This window comes from Thunnus maccoyii, chromosome 3, assembly GCF_910596095.1.
Source record: "Thunnus maccoyii chromosome 3, fThuMac1.1, whole genome shotgun sequence".
Taxonomy (NCBI): domain Eukaryota; kingdom Metazoa; phylum Chordata; class Actinopteri; order Scombriformes; family Scombridae; genus Thunnus; species Thunnus maccoyii.
Window position 1 is genome coordinate 4,736,315 of NC_056535.1, and position 17,790 is coordinate 4,754,104.

At 39.6% G+C, this 17,790-nt stretch overlaps 1 protein-coding gene and 1 long non-coding RNA gene across 3 annotated transcripts in view; both read right to left on the reverse strand.

Annotated features, from left to right (window-relative positions):
- Positions 1–4,581, reverse strand: part of epha8 (eph receptor A8) — a 117,836-nt gene extending 113,255 nt beyond the window's left edge. For both annotated transcript variants that reach the window (XM_042403951.1, XM_042403941.1), the window contains exon 1: positions 3,803–4,581. In XM_042403951.1, the coding sequence (XP_042259885.1) occupies positions 3,803–3,890 (88 nt within the window). In that variant the 5' untranslated portion in view covers positions 3,891–4,581. The remainder of the gene's footprint in view (positions 1–3,802) is intronic.
- Positions 4,582–11,057: 6,476 nt separating this feature from the next.
- On the reverse strand, positions 11,058–12,544 carry LOC121891189. Its single transcript, XR_006094053.1, has 3 exons — positions 12,019–12,544; positions 11,369–11,466; positions 11,058–11,223 (listed from the first exon to the last, which is right to left on the reverse strand). It is a non-coding gene; the product is annotated as an uncharacterized LOC121891189 (long non-coding RNA).
- Between the last annotated feature and the right edge of the window lie 5,246 nt (positions 12,545–17,790).

Consider the following 17,790-nt stretch of genomic DNA (forward strand, 5'->3'; position numbering starts at 1 on the left):
TTTGAATTTTTCACATAAACAGAAGAATTGTGTGTTACTTTAGGGATTGAGAAAATTATATCACTACCAAAATAATAATTTAAAACTCATTGGATTATTTGAAAAAATGTGCATCACAAAGCTGAAAATAAAAACCTGTTTTATCACTTATGAAAAGTTAATGTTTTGGAGATACATGGTTTTCACAGGACAGCGACTGTATGCCTCTTAGAGCACCTTTTTACTGCAATTTGCTCTTTTTTCACTTTATAAAAACATTTAAAAAACAAAAAAAACAAAAGTGCTTTTAAATACTCTTGACCTTACCTCTGAGACTACAAATCTTCCCACAATTTCTGTTATGAATTCACATAGAGAACGTTCAGATTTACATCACTTTATAAGGTGCCACGCTCCGTCCCTGCAAATGAAATATGTGGGTAAGCTAAGCGGTGGAGGCTTTACCTTCCTCCACTAAATCCCTGCTGGTCTGTCACTGATTCTAGATCATTCTCTTCTCTGTATTTATTGTTTCTGGATAGAAAGCAGCAGCAATATGATTGTGTAATAATCGTGCACAGTGTGTCTAATATTTAAGACATATGCAAAAACATTATGAGATGTCAAAATATTAAGGCTGGCTTTCCTTTTGTCTCGCTCCTTCAGCTCTGACGCCCTCTTACCAATCATACACACACATATATGTACACACACACACACACACACACAGCGCTCCAAACACAAATAAATGACAGGGTTTGAAGGACACTAGAGTTATGATGTGAAGCGGCTCGACTTACATATACAATAAAAAAACCTCATTGTGTCAGTGAGTAGTGGAGCGTTTGGAAGCACCAGTCTTATAAAACTCTCCTCCTCATTTATATGTATCTACACAAGATGAATATGACTAGAAACATGAACAATGGACAATAACAAAATGGCTGGTCATGGCCATGTCACATTTTCACTTTACATCTAAAAATCATTCACAGCGTCTTTCTTGTGTCCGTGCTCTTGAGCGTTGCGTGTATGAGTGTGTGTGTGTGTGTGTGTGTGTGTGTGTGTGTGTGTGTGTGTGTGTGTGTGTGTTTTGTCGAGCCGAGTTCTGCAGGGCTGAGTGAGTGTTACCTGCTCCTCCACCAATTTAATTTCCAGCTGTTAATTCATTCTAAAGGTTTTCTTTTCCTCGTACATGTAATATTTGTAATTGCCCTCGAGTCGGACTGCAGCCAAACCAAAGCGAAGAAGAGAAATTAATTTTCTGTACTATCACTTAAGAGTGCAATGGGACACCCGACAAAAGAAGAAGAAAAAAAAAAAAGAAATCTGTTAGCGTTTAGAGATGAGCTATTTATTTGGGCTTAATTACAATTTTGCCCATAATCACTTTACAAAATAGAATGAAAGCAGTGGTTACTATTTTGCAGGACCTTGAAAAATTGATTTGTTTTTCTTGTGTTTAGTTATATTAATTTGAGTGCGGGCTAAGAGCTCAATCTAATCTTAGGGAACGTTATATTCACAACTCTGGTGACTTTATTCATGGACAGAGACGTCTTTTAAGGTGAAGTGGTGTGAATAGAAATCAATTGGATCGAATGGATTCGTACACATCGATTGAAACTTTGAAATAGGATCCACTTCATCATCATGTTTTCAAGTTCACCATGTTGGAAGCCACCATAGGAAAGTCCTCCACCACTGGATGCCTCCGTTTTCATCTCATAACAACAAATACAAGTTTTTAGAGGAGGCCTAGAAGACCATTTAATATTTCTACTCACAATTTTCCACCACTGTGTTTATGAGCCATAATTATATACTTCAAGCCCTCAAACTGAAAAGACTCCAATCAGACAATTTAAATGGTTCCCACTAAATTATTGGTGAATATATTCTGTAAAGGTTCAAATTAATTATCTCGTTAGAAGTAAAATGTTTTCAACAAAATTAAGTTTTAGTGTCACATGATGGTCTCATTTCTGTTTTAAGGAGGATTCACAACCTTGAAACACTGAATTTTCTTCATTTTTAGGAAACCAAATTGAAAATCCCAGTGATGTCCTGGATCGCTGTGTCCCCAGTTTGATCCCAGCCGGGACCCTTTGTTGAGTGTTGTATCCCTCTTTTCCCTTCATACTGTCAACTATCAAATAAAGGAAAAAATGCCTAAATGTCTAAATTCATTAAAAAAAAAGTGAATAAATATTGGTGGAAAATATCACCAGCTTCAGTCTATTTTCTTAATACAAAGTGAATCATTTAGGTTTCCAAATGCGCCTCACAGTCTAGATTTAATATATAAGACCTACATATGATCTATCTATATATGATATACAAACAAAATAATAAACTAGATTATATTTATTAAAAAAGTTTTTTGCATAGGAGGCATATTTTTTGTGGTGATCTAATTTTCATTAGCTGTTCGTGTTTAACTTATAAATTGAGAGCGATTGATCAGTAACACGGCGGTTTAACTGTGAAAACACATTCAGACAAATGATGGAGAGAAAAACAGAGTTTTCATCAGGAACTCTTTGTTTTCCATTTCACTTACAACTGAATGCTGACTGTCAGATAGGTTCTGTATAGGTAACGGGGGGGGAATGTGCGTCTAATCGCACTGAATCGCTAATCAGTAAAGGGCAGCAGTCATCACGGGAGAGAGTGAATGTATTTGAATCAAACAGCGAAGGCATAAATGAAGGAAAGATGAAGACACTTGACCTGGAAGTCAATTTGCAAAATTATGGTAAATGCTCTAAATAGGAGCAGCGGAGAGGGGTAGGAAATAAAAACCTGACATATAAATAACACAAGATTTTAATGGCGGGTTGTAAATGTGGCCGAACAGACGGTCGGTCTGTCTGTCTGTCTGACTGCATGGTAGTCCTCGCTTCCTGCTCTGTCCCGTCCCGACTTTACAGAGCTTAACACAGGATAAGTGGCCTGCCCTCACCTCTCCACTGCTGAGATGATCCCACCTGAACCAAGGTACTGATCTCTTTTTTTTTTTCGCTTTATCTCTTCTTCTGCTGCCTTTTTTCCTGCAGCGGTAAGCTGAATGTTGCCGCCGGGGCGATGAAGGCCCTAACAGTCGAATCGCTGCTGTCACTCAGCCTCTTGAGACCAGACCTATGTCAGGGACCCTATCACACACACACACACATATAAAAGAGGTGCCGGGGGGACTTTGTGGGGTGTGTGTGTGGCATTAGTTGAACAAGTGACAACAACAGTTTTCCGTCTCGTGGTGGAAAGATGAAGGACGGGAGAATGGAAGTAAACAAACCCAAGCAAGGGCTTAAGGGAGCAGAGTGTGTGTGACAAGAAGACACACACACACACACACTTTAAGAAGCTCAAATGGAAAAACACAAGTGTGATTGATTCATAAGATGTTTGCCTCAGGTCAGGATGGAAACGGCACACACACTCTCACACACACTTTCACGTCACAGCCTAACCCCAGAGCGAGCACATGCGCTGTTGCAACTGACACGCAAACCGGGCAAATATGAGCAATGTCAAAACGAGTTCACACACACACACACACATATGAGCATCACCTGGATTTTCTTGAGTTGTTGTGCACAGCAAACTTTGATGTCATGTCACACGCAAACACACTATCTATAAGTGTGTGTGTATACATTTGTTGACCCGTGTGTGTCACGCATGGGTCACGTCGGCTCGTTGCTGTTTCATGTGTTTTCAGAGAGCTCCACATGTATGAAGTTAATCCTCGCTGTCAGAGAATATGCATTATTCAACTCTGTCTGTACATACACACACACACACACACACTCTCTCTTACCTTCGTTGCTGTTAGTTCCTGCGGTGCCCAGAGCTTGTAGTGATATAGTCCATAGCAGCATCGCAGCCAGCCCCGGATCTGAAGCCATGGTGTTCTCCCTCACACCCCGCCAGTCTCCCTCTGCCTCTCTCCCTCTCTCCTCTCTTACTCCCTCGCCCTCACTCTCCCTCTCTGCCACTCACTGCCTCTCTCTTCTCTCCTTCTTCTTCTTCTGTGTCCCAGGGTTGAAGCGAGAGCCGGCGCTGAGGCTGAGGAGAGAGTGTGTGTGTGTGTGAAGAGTGTGTGTGAGTGTGAGGGCTGCGAGCTCATTGGGTTGGAGTTAGAGCCTGCCTCTGTGGCTCGCTTCAGTCTGCCGGCTCCTTCACGCACACACACACATACATACATACACTTTCAGCAGGCAGCCGGAGGGGGGGAGGGACAAGCGCGTCTGTCAAAGTCTCGGCAGCCAATTAGAGCGCAGGATCGGCCGGCGCTGCTCACTAAATGCTCTTTTCTTTGCCACACCCTCCTGTCCTACCTGCCTGGCCAACTCTCACTTTCTGTTTATCTCTCTGGGTCATGAGCTGGCACACTGCATCCCTCTCTCCCCCTCTCCCTGTTATTTACCCTCATTTGTCATTGGCTTGCTTCTCCCACACACTCTCACCTACCCAGTGGCAAATATCTGACTGATGGGATGGACTGAAAACAGCAGCATGTCTCAAGGCTCAAGGACAATGATCGGTTATCGATCTTCTGTATTGCGTTCTTAAAGCTATTATCTATGTTCAGATGCAGCCGAGTGAATCCACACGTGTGTGTGCGCGCGCGTGTGTGTGTGTGTGTGTGTGTGTGTTCAAGGACTATAGCTGTGGTTACATGAACATTTTTTTTTCATTTTGATTGAAATTCAGATTGAAGATTTCGGGTCAACTGTTTACATTGGATGTGATTTAATACATTCTGGTGTTTATATGCAATGACACATTTAATCAGAACTGCTGTGCAAAAGTGCAAAAGTGATGAATACATCAGGGCGATATGTCAAAATGTTCCTACCGGCCACCGTCAGCCCAACAACCGAGGGGTGGAGGGGTGTGGGGGGGGGGAGGTTGCTTGAGTAAAACTCAGGAGAGACTCAGCAGCCAGACATTTCTCCGCTCTCTGTTTAGGAGCGGCTAATTTGATCTTCAGGAGTTGTAGCATTTATTCACTGACAAACAGCCTAAACTGTACACACACTGTACTGCTACGTTCACAGCTGCTAACTTCATACTCTGTCACACACACTCTCTCTCTCTCTCTCTCTCTCTCTACCGTCACATCGCCTAATGTGTGATGTGATGGGCATGTGGAGTAAACAGAGACAGAGACAAACGATCAGATTAAGTGTCTACATGATTATCAGGCACTAATATTTTCCTATTGAACGTATCATCAAAGGTTTACACCACCCCTCTCAACCCGACTGAGAATTCCTTCCGATCGGTCCAGTCTCTTCTGATCGAGGTGGTTACATGAGGCATTTTTATTCTGATTGGGCTATTCTTCCAATTATTAGTGGAATATATGGATGCATGTAAACGCAGCTTGTGATCTTGTATTGATTCATGTGATGGTGAGGAACTCTGCAAATGTTTCAGATCACAGCACCTGTCCTGATCAATAGATGTTTCACTCTGGTCACACTGCAGCACGAGACACACACACACACACCGCTTCAGAATGACCTGAGCTGTGTTGAAGTGAGCGATGATTACACACACTGTGGTTTACCGCACTGACACTAAAGCTAAACGCAACTCCATTAATGTTAACTGATGTTAAACTGATGCAATAATAATAATAATATAGTTGACAAAACAATCTCACCTCAAAGTCCATTTAGCAGCTGTTCCTGTTCTGTTCTCTTGATTTAGATCATATAATATGATCAAAAGCTCTGGAACAGCTGCTAAATGGACCTCAAGGTGAGATTCTTTTGTCAGCTCAGTCAACAATGAACTTTTAATCTCAACAATATACACTTTTAGTGTTCATCATATCAATTAGCATCAGACTGATTCTGTATTTATTAAAAACAGAATTATATTATATAAAATTACTACTACAGCTGCTGTTATTAATACTGCTACTAATACTACTGCTACTGCTAATATAAATGAGTTTGATATTGAGTAATATTGTGAATAATATTGTGTTTTTGTACTTGTAATTTTACTACTACAATAGCTACAAGACACTTATACTACTACTGCTACTATATAACCAATATCATAATAATAATAATAATTAATAATAATAATAATAATGATAATAATAATGTGTAATTGGTACAATTTGTACTACAACAAATAATATTTATTATAATGTCATTTGTATTTAGTTTACTACTGCAACTGCCACTAATTTAATAAAACTAACAATGTGTCATGTGCAAAATTTATACTTATAATAATAATAATAATAATAATAATAATAATAATAATAATATAAATAGCTAATAATAATAGAACTAACGGTTATGAGAACTAATAGAACTAATAACAATAATGTAGTTTGTACTTCTACTACAACTACTACTGTACCAATAACAGTACTGCAGTAACACTTACTACTACTAACATGTAATAAAAATAATAATAATAATAATAATAATTCTTAGGTTATGTTATTACTTGGGTTTTAAAATACTATTCAATATTTGATCATTTTAAAGGTTTCCTTAATAAGCTTTATCAGTGATGCTGTATTTTCTTTGCCTTATGATGGATTATAGCTATTTACCAACATCCCTCTGTTTACCGGGGCCAGCTGCTCTCTTGAGTTGTAACTTTATTGTAATGTGTACAGGGTGAGTGTGTCACCGCCCTGCTCAGACGTCTGCCAGCACTGCTACCATGCTGAGTTTCCAAACTGAACTGTACGCCCTGTAAGCCCCAGGACACGGCAGCACAACACTGTCGCCGCTCGGCTGCCATCACAACAAGACTGGTGCTGCTGCTGCTGTTGAAGCATCACTGTCGCGGGACCGCTTGATGCACATCGCACGCACAACAGGAAGAAAAAAAGGAGTCACACTTGTCCTGCAAAATGTTTATAAGTGAGGAATGTCCCTGAATGTTGAGTGTGAACATACATGCAGCTGGCCTGTTCAAGTGAAGGAGATGGAGATTTAGTTGTGATGAGTGTCCAGGCCAAATTCAGGCAGCGCCGCGCCTGCCAAACTCCTTCCTCCACCCCCCCTCAAGCCTGGAGACACAGAGGTTTCTGTGTGAGTTTATAATGGTTCCTCCACAGCATGTATAGGGGAGCCTTGTGCCTACGTGCAATGTCTCAGTAAAGGGTGGAGCGAGTAAGACGCAAACGCACTCAGATGCAGAGGGATACGCATCATACTCAGGCAGACGTCGTTATTCTCTGTGGCTGTTTTGTCCCTGATCTGCAGTGTGTGTGTGTGTGTGTGTTCATGTGTGAGGCTCCGTTGCTTTACCACTAGGCTGCACTGTCAGTCTGCCTGTCTAATAGGCTGCACGCCTGTGAGGACAACAACACTGTCATCTTCACTCCGACGCTCCAATCTTTCAAGAGTAGAGGAGAGAACGCTCTTGGAACCCTTAAAGCCCAATCTTTACCAGAAAAAAAAACAAAAAACACTGATTTCTGTCAGCGTCTCTGATGTAAACGCATGACCAGAGGGATTTGTTAGAGAAGAAAAAGATACTTTGTAAGGGACAGGCTGACAAAAAGAGTTCAAACACAGAACAAGTAAATCTATGTTTTTTTTCTATTACCAGCATAACATGGAGAATATTTAAAAAAAAAAAAAAACATCCACTAATGTACAGTGACTTTCCATTAAGATGTGCAGCCTGAAGCAGCTCACCATAAAATATTTGCTGTGTTTTCGCACCCAAACATGATCCATTTTATTGCATTGTATAGAACCAGAAAATAGATGTGTATCCCCAGAAAATCTCCCTGGCTGCTGTCTCAGTCACCTTTCACATCTTCAGTAATTGATTTTCTATGCAGAGACACATCAGTGAGACATCTCAGTTTAGGCAGCGGTGTAAAGTCTTCTCTCATTTCTGGCTACGGGAGGCGGTTGAAAATTTTCACATTCAAAGTAAAACGTCCGAGAGTGTGTGAGTAATAGTGCTCTGAGGCACAGGTATTATAATAATAATAGTGCGGGGATATGACTCAGAATATGAATATAAATGTGGACACAAAGAGGAATAATACTAATAGTGTAGGGTCATTTTGTGCTTTTACCATAACTGAAGCAGTGTGAGGGATATAAATGCGTGATAGATGTGGTATTATATACACAGACTGAACCTACACACACACACACACACACACACACACACACAGGCAAGCTCATTAAAATGGCTCCCCATAGCTCTCTGCTCTCACAGTAAGTCTTTGAGAAACCTTGTTGTTGTATACTTAGAGTATATGCATCCTCCATAATGAGGAAATTTACGAACCACTGTCTCCGCAGCAACAAAGTGGGGAGTCCCCCTGTATATGTGTGTGTGTGTGTGTGTGTGTGTAAGACCACCTCGTGACAGGAATCTAAGTAACTCCACCTGGGTTCACCTAGGGGGTCTGTGGGCACCAGTTGGCATTAAAACCTTAAGATGTGTGCTTGTACCGTATACGTGACTGCATGTGTGTTTGTGTGTGTGTGTGTGTGTGTGAGAGAGAGAGAGAGAGTGAGCAGATGGTGGGGGTCAGTGCGTGCCTACTGTTGTGGGGCTTGTTGGTGTGTGTTGGCTAAATATAGCGCGGTAGTGACAGAGCTGCTCAAAACACAGTCAGTGACTCCGTCGCCGCTCTCACTTTAGTTCTCTGATCAGTTCGGCTCAGTTCATTTCACCTCAGTGTAATCGAGTCACTTCAAAGCAAGTGAATTCATTTCAGGTAAATTAATTTCAACTATAAACTAACCAACCATAGAATGACACTGAAAGCTATAATTTTACTTGACAACTGTTATCATCACCAATTAACATAATAATTGCTTTTATCAGAAAAGCATTTTTTCCCCCCCAAGAATATACTCCTTTACTTACTTTATACATATACTGTTAAGTGTTACATAGTAGCAGGGCACTTTATTTTCCAATCGCGTAGATTTAGTTTTATGTTTAGTGGGGACGGACAAAATATACAGTTATATATGTGCACTTGCTCATTCATATGCACACGTGGCACACACATACACACAGTGTCTGACTCAGCAAAACATTTACTTAATTGAATATGTATTTGTTGGTATAATTCTCCTAAAACCACACGTGTGTCATGATTTGTTATTTCTGATTTTAAATAGATATTTTACATTTAAGTTAATATAAATCTGAGACTAAAATTAATATTTCAAATGGACATCTGATAGATTTTCACAATAAGTGTTACAAGAAAAACCTGTTTAAACCGACTATCTGCTGTGAGGTTTTCAAACCTCACCTGAGATTCTGTAGCTCGGTCGTTTCAGTGTTTCGATTTAGGCGACACAACTCAACAGTTTCACGACAGAGACACAACAATGCTCAGGCTTAGACAGATTTAAATGATCTCAAAAACTTATTATCAGTTTTCATTCAGCTCCTTAACTTATGACGAGATCTTTCACTATGACATCAAAGCTCACCTGAGAGGCTGCAGCTCACCGGTCAGCGTGTCATAAAATGATGCCAGACATAAACTAAAAATGTGAAATAAAAAATATATTCTGTTACATTTAGACAATAAATAGTAACTGCTTCAGATTCATCACCGTTCATCACTGACTCCACTACTACTGCTTCACTGCCAGCACCAGCGTGTGATGTAGGTCAAGCTGGGAGAGGACGATGGGCAGGTAAATTAAGATTGGTTGTGTGCTTTTAGCCAACAGTAATTTGCTAGCTAACGTTAGCTAGTTAATAACAGTTAGTTGGTGTATATTATATGGCTAATGTCATTTGACTTTGACAATATGATTTCACATTTAAAATAACCCTAACCTTACTTTAATATTAAAAAATGGTCATGTCATTAATCAGCTAAAACATGTTGAATAGATAGATAGATAGATAGATAGATAGATAGATAGCGCTACAAGATGCAGGAGTCCAACGCTTCAACATCTTTCATTCCAGGTCACGCTTCATTATACAGCGTGCTTTTGGGATGATGAACACCACTTTCTGGGTCATCTCTCACCACATCTTTGTACCTCACGTAAGTAATACTGAAGAAGAGTAAATCAACAAGGATGAATTATTTTTTCAGGAGGTACAATTTCATTTCATTCTTCTTTTTTTTTTAACCATTTTACCTTTCCAGGTGCCATCCATAACATCTGCCTTTGGGCTGGTGACATCATGGCCCCGGAGGATGAGCCTGGGGAGGATGTGGAAGAGGATGAGGGGGAGAAGGCTGGTTTGGAGACAGACAGTGGTGCTCTCTGGCATGACCAGCTGTCTGCAGAGGTGTGTGCCCTGGAGGAGCTACCCCCTGACCACGACTATTTTTATACAGACAGGTAAAAGAATGCTAAAGCCTGTTTATTTCAAATGTTTTGTAGAACAGTTTTGTCTGTTGAAATATTTGGTGGTGAGATTTTCTTTTTTTCAAAATAAGGTTGTGAAGTAGTATTTTCTATGAACCATCTTTTATTCTTGCCTCTTTCTGAAAACATCTTAGTGACAGCTGTCGAATGGCTCGGCTCTGCAAACCCAGTCGATGGACGATGCGGTAGACGCTGGAGAGATGCATCCCCAAACACACTCTGGAGACCAGCCCAGATGATGTCTCCCTGACAGAAGACACCAGGGTTTTATTGTGGCAGCCCATCCAGGTCCAGCAGCACCATCGGGGACTCCCTGCTCAGCTGAACTAAAGTATACATAAACACATTTTCTAAGACCTAATATTTATAACACTGAATTTAAGACTTTTCAAGGACCTGTTATTCCTTATGTACTTTATTTATGTTGTAAATAGTTGTAAAGACCGCTGTACATGAAATAAACAATGTATTTAAAAATTACGTTATGTTAATTCATTCATTTAATATTTTTTATTTTTTAATAAATCTCTCGAGTAGAGAGAAGAGCAATTCTCTCACTGCTCTCCTCTCCTCTGCCTCCCTCTATCCTCATGTCTTTTTTCATGAGCTGAAGAAGCTCATCCTCTCTCTATCTCTCTTTCTCTTAAGTGGCTCTGGCTGGCTTTCCTCCTCCTCCTCCTCCTACTCCTCCTCCTCCTCCTCCTGGTCATCCACTGCTGTACTTGGCCCTGGTGTGTCCTCAGGGATGGAGGTAATTAGGACAGTGGGTGTGGTGGAATGCCTCTGTCCCAACACGTCATCCATGAGGACAAACCGAGGCCAAGTTGCAGCAGTGGGTTTCCCCACTCATGGCCTCTCCTGACCCTGGACACTTGCAGTCATAAAGCAGAGGAAATCAATCATTGCAGTTAACAACAACAGCAGCAGCAGCAGCAGCAAAACAAATTTCAGCAAAAAGTGTGTTTATTAACTTGCGCAGTAAATAAATATTTCAATTTAAAATCAGATGTACATACTTGCTATTTTTTTAATTGTCCCTTTTTTTCTTTTTTCTTTTGTTTTTGCTCACAGGAGAGTCACCTTGTCCAGCATGCTCATTTTCTCCAGAATTGTCCTAAACACAGAGAGAAAACAAGAAAAAAGGGAAACACTAATCAATCATGTTGACACAGGGATGCAAACTTGATATGGATTGATTTGGATTGGAAAAGGTGACATGGCAGAACAGACACAAATTCCCCCAGAAATCTTTTACTTGGATGCCCTGTTATGGGTTTAAAAAACATTTCACACCACCAAACAAAAGCAGCTTAAGTAGCTAAATAACCAACTTCAGGTTAGCCATGTAATCACTCCCAACACTTGTACTGGACTTTGAAAGTGATAGTCAACTGTCTGAAAAGCAAGCAGGGTCTGTCCATCTTTGTTCACCTTGGTCCATTTATGTAAATAATATGAAGTATAAATTATCTATAAAATCTCAGTAAGATATAAGTCAACTTTTGAACCTGTGACTTAGGTTGGATGCAGGCAGCCAAGCTGCAGTGCAGCGGCTCCAAGTAGCAAGCTAGCTAGCAACGTTGAAAATTTGAGGTTTTAAGGCCTCTTAGTTTTTATTAACATTTGTATTGTTGGCTATTTGAGTGAGTTGAAACCTAATACTTACATTTAAAAGTGTAATCATCACCAACATGCAATGAATCTTGGGATAGGTTGGGCTGCGAAGGATCCAGCTGTTTGATCCTCCAAATTCGGGAAAAGAACGCTGCATTTATTGGCCCCATTTGAATGAGCCTTTGAAATGGTACAGTCTTGTTGCTCCGCTGTGATGCATTCAGTCTTCAAATGGATGAAAACGATATGGCCCCTGATTTGGAACACAGCTTTTATCATAATAACCCACTTTTCCCAGAAAACACACAAACCTGGCAACCTGCAGAGACATTACTGGTAACATTATGTGGAGTTAAAATAGCACGATCGCTAGAGATCCGTTAAAATATTGGTAGGGACATGTCAAGTTCAAAGAAGCCCTTATTTGCAACAGACATATATTAGAGAAGAGCCTCCATTTCCAATTGATAAACTAAGTATATTTGAGTTTTAATTTGACGTGAATAACTTTTGCTGTTAATACAAACTCAAGAACTTCCTCCATGTTTATGTTCAGGATAATTTACTCTACATTGCTATAAAACAACAGTCATGCCAACACTGTGCTGCTCTGAGTTTTTCTTTGTAACAGAACTCATTCACTTGTTCGATCTTTAAATAATTGTAGCCTGTTCTACTTTTTTTGGTTTGTTGTTTAGCTACAAACAATCAGAATCAACACTTCCTGCAAAGATGTCACATTCACATTAAAGCCTTCTAAGGCAAATTTAGGCATATTTTTTGTTAATGCTGGAAAGGCTATTGTTTGAATCTCTTCCTGCACATATGTTTCACAATAAAAGCCTACCCCTGGCCACTTTTAATGTGGAACATCTACAGGAAATGTTGAGTTTTTGTTAGATTTTTTTTCTTTCCTTATTTAAGAATTTATGACATTTGTTTTTTATAGGACTAAATAAGGCGTACGTTATTTCTCTTAATAGGTAAGTGAGCCAAGTTCAGATGGATTCCCTCCCTGCTACATCCCTGTATGAAGGTAACTACCGTATATTTGCAGTCACAAAGTCAGCCAGCTGAATCAGCCAGGACTCATCTCATCTAATCTTCCTCTCATCTGGATGGCTTGTTTGAGCAAATGCAGCACCAGTGAGACTCTACAACCCTGCCGTCCACTCCAGTGTCCTGACATGTTCACCTTTTTTAAGATAATCATTTTCCTCTCACCTTTCTGGCAACAGCAACAGACAAACACTGAGTATCTGAAACTATTCAGATCACCTGCAAAGACCTTATTGCATCTCTTCATCTTTTTTGCTTATCATCCCCCACTTCTCATCTCTGCTCTCCAACATGAAGGTCAGTGAACTGTCTTATCAGGGTGCTGCAGCTTACACAGTTCAGGGTCAGAAGTTCTGGGCTTAACAGGTAAGCTCGCAGAGACGAGCTTTGTGACTAAAGTTGAGTCATAACAGGCTGCAAAAAATGAGGGTGAAATATTCAGCAACGGATAGGACTTGGTTACTAAAATAGCCATATCAAAAAAGCAGATGGTAGAAGATGATATAAAGTTATACAACGTTTTTACAGATACACTTTAACTGATGCAGCAGATTTTGCCTAATCCATAAAGAAAAAAATCCATACAGTCAAAGTCCCTCTAAAATCTACAGCACATTTAAACAATTGTCAGCTTTCACCAATTTGCTAATGTAACTGTTAGAGGGTTGACTGTTGAAATGCAGAGACAGTATCTCACTGTCAACTTGAAGCCCCTGGCAATACATGTATACATTAAAACACATATGCAAATGCACATATGCAATATTGTACAAAACACATATGCATGAATACCATCAACAACAGCCAATTTATCTAAACATATCTCTACTATTGGCTGGTAAATATTGGAACACGGTCAAATGCATTCAATTTTTTATTTAGCTCCACCAACAACATTTCACAGTTATGCCAACTTCCTGCTCATTATAGCATACCTACTGAACTCAGTCCTAGCTGTAGTTTGAGGTAATGCTAACAAAGCATGCACTTACATGGTAAACATTGGCATGATGCACTAAACTGACATCAGGCAATGTTGTCAGAAATGGTGTTTGTGGAGCATTGAGTGCCCTTTTTAAATGTGATGTTCTATCCTTCGAGCCTGCCTCCAAAGCAACTTTTCATCTCACAATTTGACAGATTTTTATTCACAAACTGCAAATGGTCCAGTTCCCAGACTGACAGGACTGATATTTATGTAACAACAAACACCAACTCTGTGTGCAGTGTGTATTCTGTATGTATGTTTGTACCAAACCTATTTCTAAACTTACCAGAAAAATTCCAGTAGTTGCTCTCATTTCCCTCCAGAGCCTCTCTTTTTTTGCTCCCGTCACAGAGCATAATGAAGAGGAGGCATACGACTTGAGATAACCACATATTACTCTAGGACATACGTCTTCACGTCGGTTTGTTCTGCTGCTATGGATAATCTGCGTGTTTGCCTCCATCTGCTTCGTTCAACTGATTTTTATGCATTCATGCTGCCTATAAATTCAGCTTTGCACTGTATTACACAACCGACATTCACTACATTAGCTGTGAAGCAACCTCAGAGCTGAGGTTTTAAAGAGTGCATCAATCATGAAGTAGAAACTGCTGCCTCGCCACTCTACTCTCTCATTCTAATGGGCACCACCTACCCCAACAATACTGAGAGGCTTCAACATATCTGATTGGACATTGTCTACTCCTGGCACCTCTTATAGAGGGTTCTGGCGAGTCAGATGGAGGAATTTCAGTCAAGAGGACCTGGTTAAAGCCTAGAGAACATTATGAGGCTGCTGCTTTGCGTAATCACTGCCCACACACTTAGGCTTAGGGGTCTTGGCAGTACTTGTCAAGAAAAATAAAAAGTCACAAGAAAGTGTTTATGGAAACAAAAAACATCAATCTAGAACTGACTGAAGGTTAAAAACAAATCTAATACAGTACTGTAACTGTTCAACTCGAGCACCGGGCAAATAACATTGATATTGGACAATGGTGCAGAACCCTGGATTATGTTCAATAACTTTTTTTACATTCAGTGCCAATGTTTTTAAAATTCTTTATGCATCTGGTTAAGGTTAAGGAAAGATCATGGTAATAGTTAATAAAAAGCAAGCATCAATATTAGATCTATGATAGGATCTGCATAATAGTCTCACAAAAAAAAAACACCCATCCACCACTCTGACCTTCACACCCTTACTTTCTGTCTTGCTACATAAAAGCTACACCACTTCCTGCATTAGCACTGAATGTTATGGAGTTATAGAGTTGTCCAATATGGATGTAACTTTTAGGTATACTAGGCTGCTATGATAAACAAAAGTGTATAATTATCAAACTTTGAAAATTAAGTTTGCAATGGTTTGCTTGGTGACACTTTATTCCCATACTGTAATGTGATCGAGGGTATGTTACATTAGAAGTGATCTCAGTGGAAATCAAATCCCTACAATGCAATTTTAGTTCCCACTAGACAAAGCTGGACCATAAGTAACCCAACTGTACTCCCGACAAACTTAACAAAAGTCTAGATGGACACACTGAGCTCTGTGGGTCTGTTTAGAGGACCTTTTACCAGCTTTCATTAATGTTACTGCTAATCATGATATTCATTGTAGGATTAATATCATCTCTTCAAAGATGATTCCTTCTAGCAAGACATTTTGTGAGCAACTTGTTCAAGCTGAGTGTGTAACCCTGTGAAATCTCTCAGAGCATTTAGGTCTGCTGGTTTTAATGAGCCTACATCTCAGCTAAAACATTTGCAGTCTTCTGCTGGCTATCTGTGATGCTTCCTTTGAACCCAGCTGCTTTTGACTGAGCAGCCAGAACCAAACAGAATTCAACTCTAAGCTGTCAAAACTGACTGTCTAGCCAAGTCTGACGCACTGCTAAAACACATTTACACAAAGCGATGTAATCTGTTTTGAAATCAGTTCCTTCAGACAAGGCTACAAACTACAGACTGCTCACAGCCTGATTAGTATGTTAGACTTCAAGTAATGAGTGTTGATTATTCAGTCTAATTTACCTGCATATGTTACTGATTGCTGCCTCATTCGTTTTTCTCTCCTGTGCTTTCTTATACGGTACTTCACACAGGTCCATGTATGTTTTTGCTGCAGCTTCTAGTTGCACTACATTAGAGGTTCTGCAGTTTAAAAATGTGGCATTTTGTGTTACTTGTGCATACAGCTAAACATATCAACATTGAAGTATCTTCTCGAAAGCGGCGTCATTGTTAACTAATAGCAGAGAAAGTTATTTTATCATTTATCAACTGTATTTTCAATTTTTCTCAGTTGGTTATTCAGTTGGTATGTAGCAACACTGACCCTTCACATAGACACTGTGAAACATTTATACTGCTGATACAAACAGCAATAAATATCTATTTGAACAACATGAATCATCCTTGTATACATTCAAAAGTATGGAAGCTGAGGCTTTATTTTCATGCTGTAAATTCATGGATAAAAGCCTGTGTTGAATTATGGCTGAGTCTCAATTAATTGCCAATCCAAACATTCAATAGTCCAGCACAAGCAAAAATGTTGGCCTCTAAAAAAAAGCCAGTGTAAAAACAATTGAGGGGGGAGATGGAATAACTTGTACTATAAAAGGCACAAAAGGTAAATACAACATACAGTTCATTTTAACAGCACTAAGCTGGCTTTCAGACTGATTAAATAATGCACGGGACTATGTTGGTGGACATGTGTTTCAGGTTCTATTGAGACAATGAAATATAATCCATGGAGACCGGTTTAAGTGATGGATCCATTAGAAAAACCTTAGCTTTGTACTGAAGTTCTTTGAGAAATTCCCAATGTACAACGTAGTACAAATTCAAGAGGTTGTGATATGTAGCATAACAAGCTAGAGAAGCTCTAAAGGAAATCGCGTTACTGCTCATGCTAAGTGGTACCTGCTATACAAGGGACAACTCTCCAGAGACTGAAAACGTAATCGCTGTTATAAGTCTTCAGGGCCCTTTCTAAACAAACTAACAAGTCGTTTGAGGTGTTGGAACATGTAACCCAGTGTAACAGTGTTGCTCACTGATGTGTTTGATAGTTTTTGAACAACAACGGAGGTCTATGCCACAGAGGAATAAGATATATCAGGCTTTGGATACACACACAATACTTTGAGTAGATCAACTTATTGTTGGTTTGATTCTGCACATGAGATTTGTTGACAATAAGAAAAATAAAGAAAATTGCCAGCCACATCCTTTAACACTTCCTGCAGATGTTTCAAATTAGAAGTCTATTAGAAAAGGGAGGAATTATGCCCGTTGCAACATAGAAAGGGTTCATGTAAAACATCTGTGCAGGAAGTGTTGAATTTTATTGATGTTAGCTTTAAAAACTAAAACTAAGACAAAAACAGCAAAGTCAAAATGAACTGTAAGTCAGAGCAGCAGAGTGCTGAGTGTAATATGACTATTTCTGTAAAATGCCTGTATAATGCTGCTGAAATGTGTATTATTATGGATTTATCAAGATAAGTAAAAATTTAGGAAGTGTCATGCCAATCTGCTGTTCCAAGTTCCTCTTTTTGACAGAATTAGTGTTCATTCACTTATTAATTCCACTTGCTTCTTTTGCTGTTCTTTCATTCTGTGTTAGGTGTAAATCAAACTCAACCTTCATACGCATTTTCACATTAAAGGGCAACTATTATGCTTTTCCTTATTTTCAAGCACATATATAATGTTAGTGTCAGATGTTCATGTTTAACGTGGCCAAAGTGTCAAATAATGAGG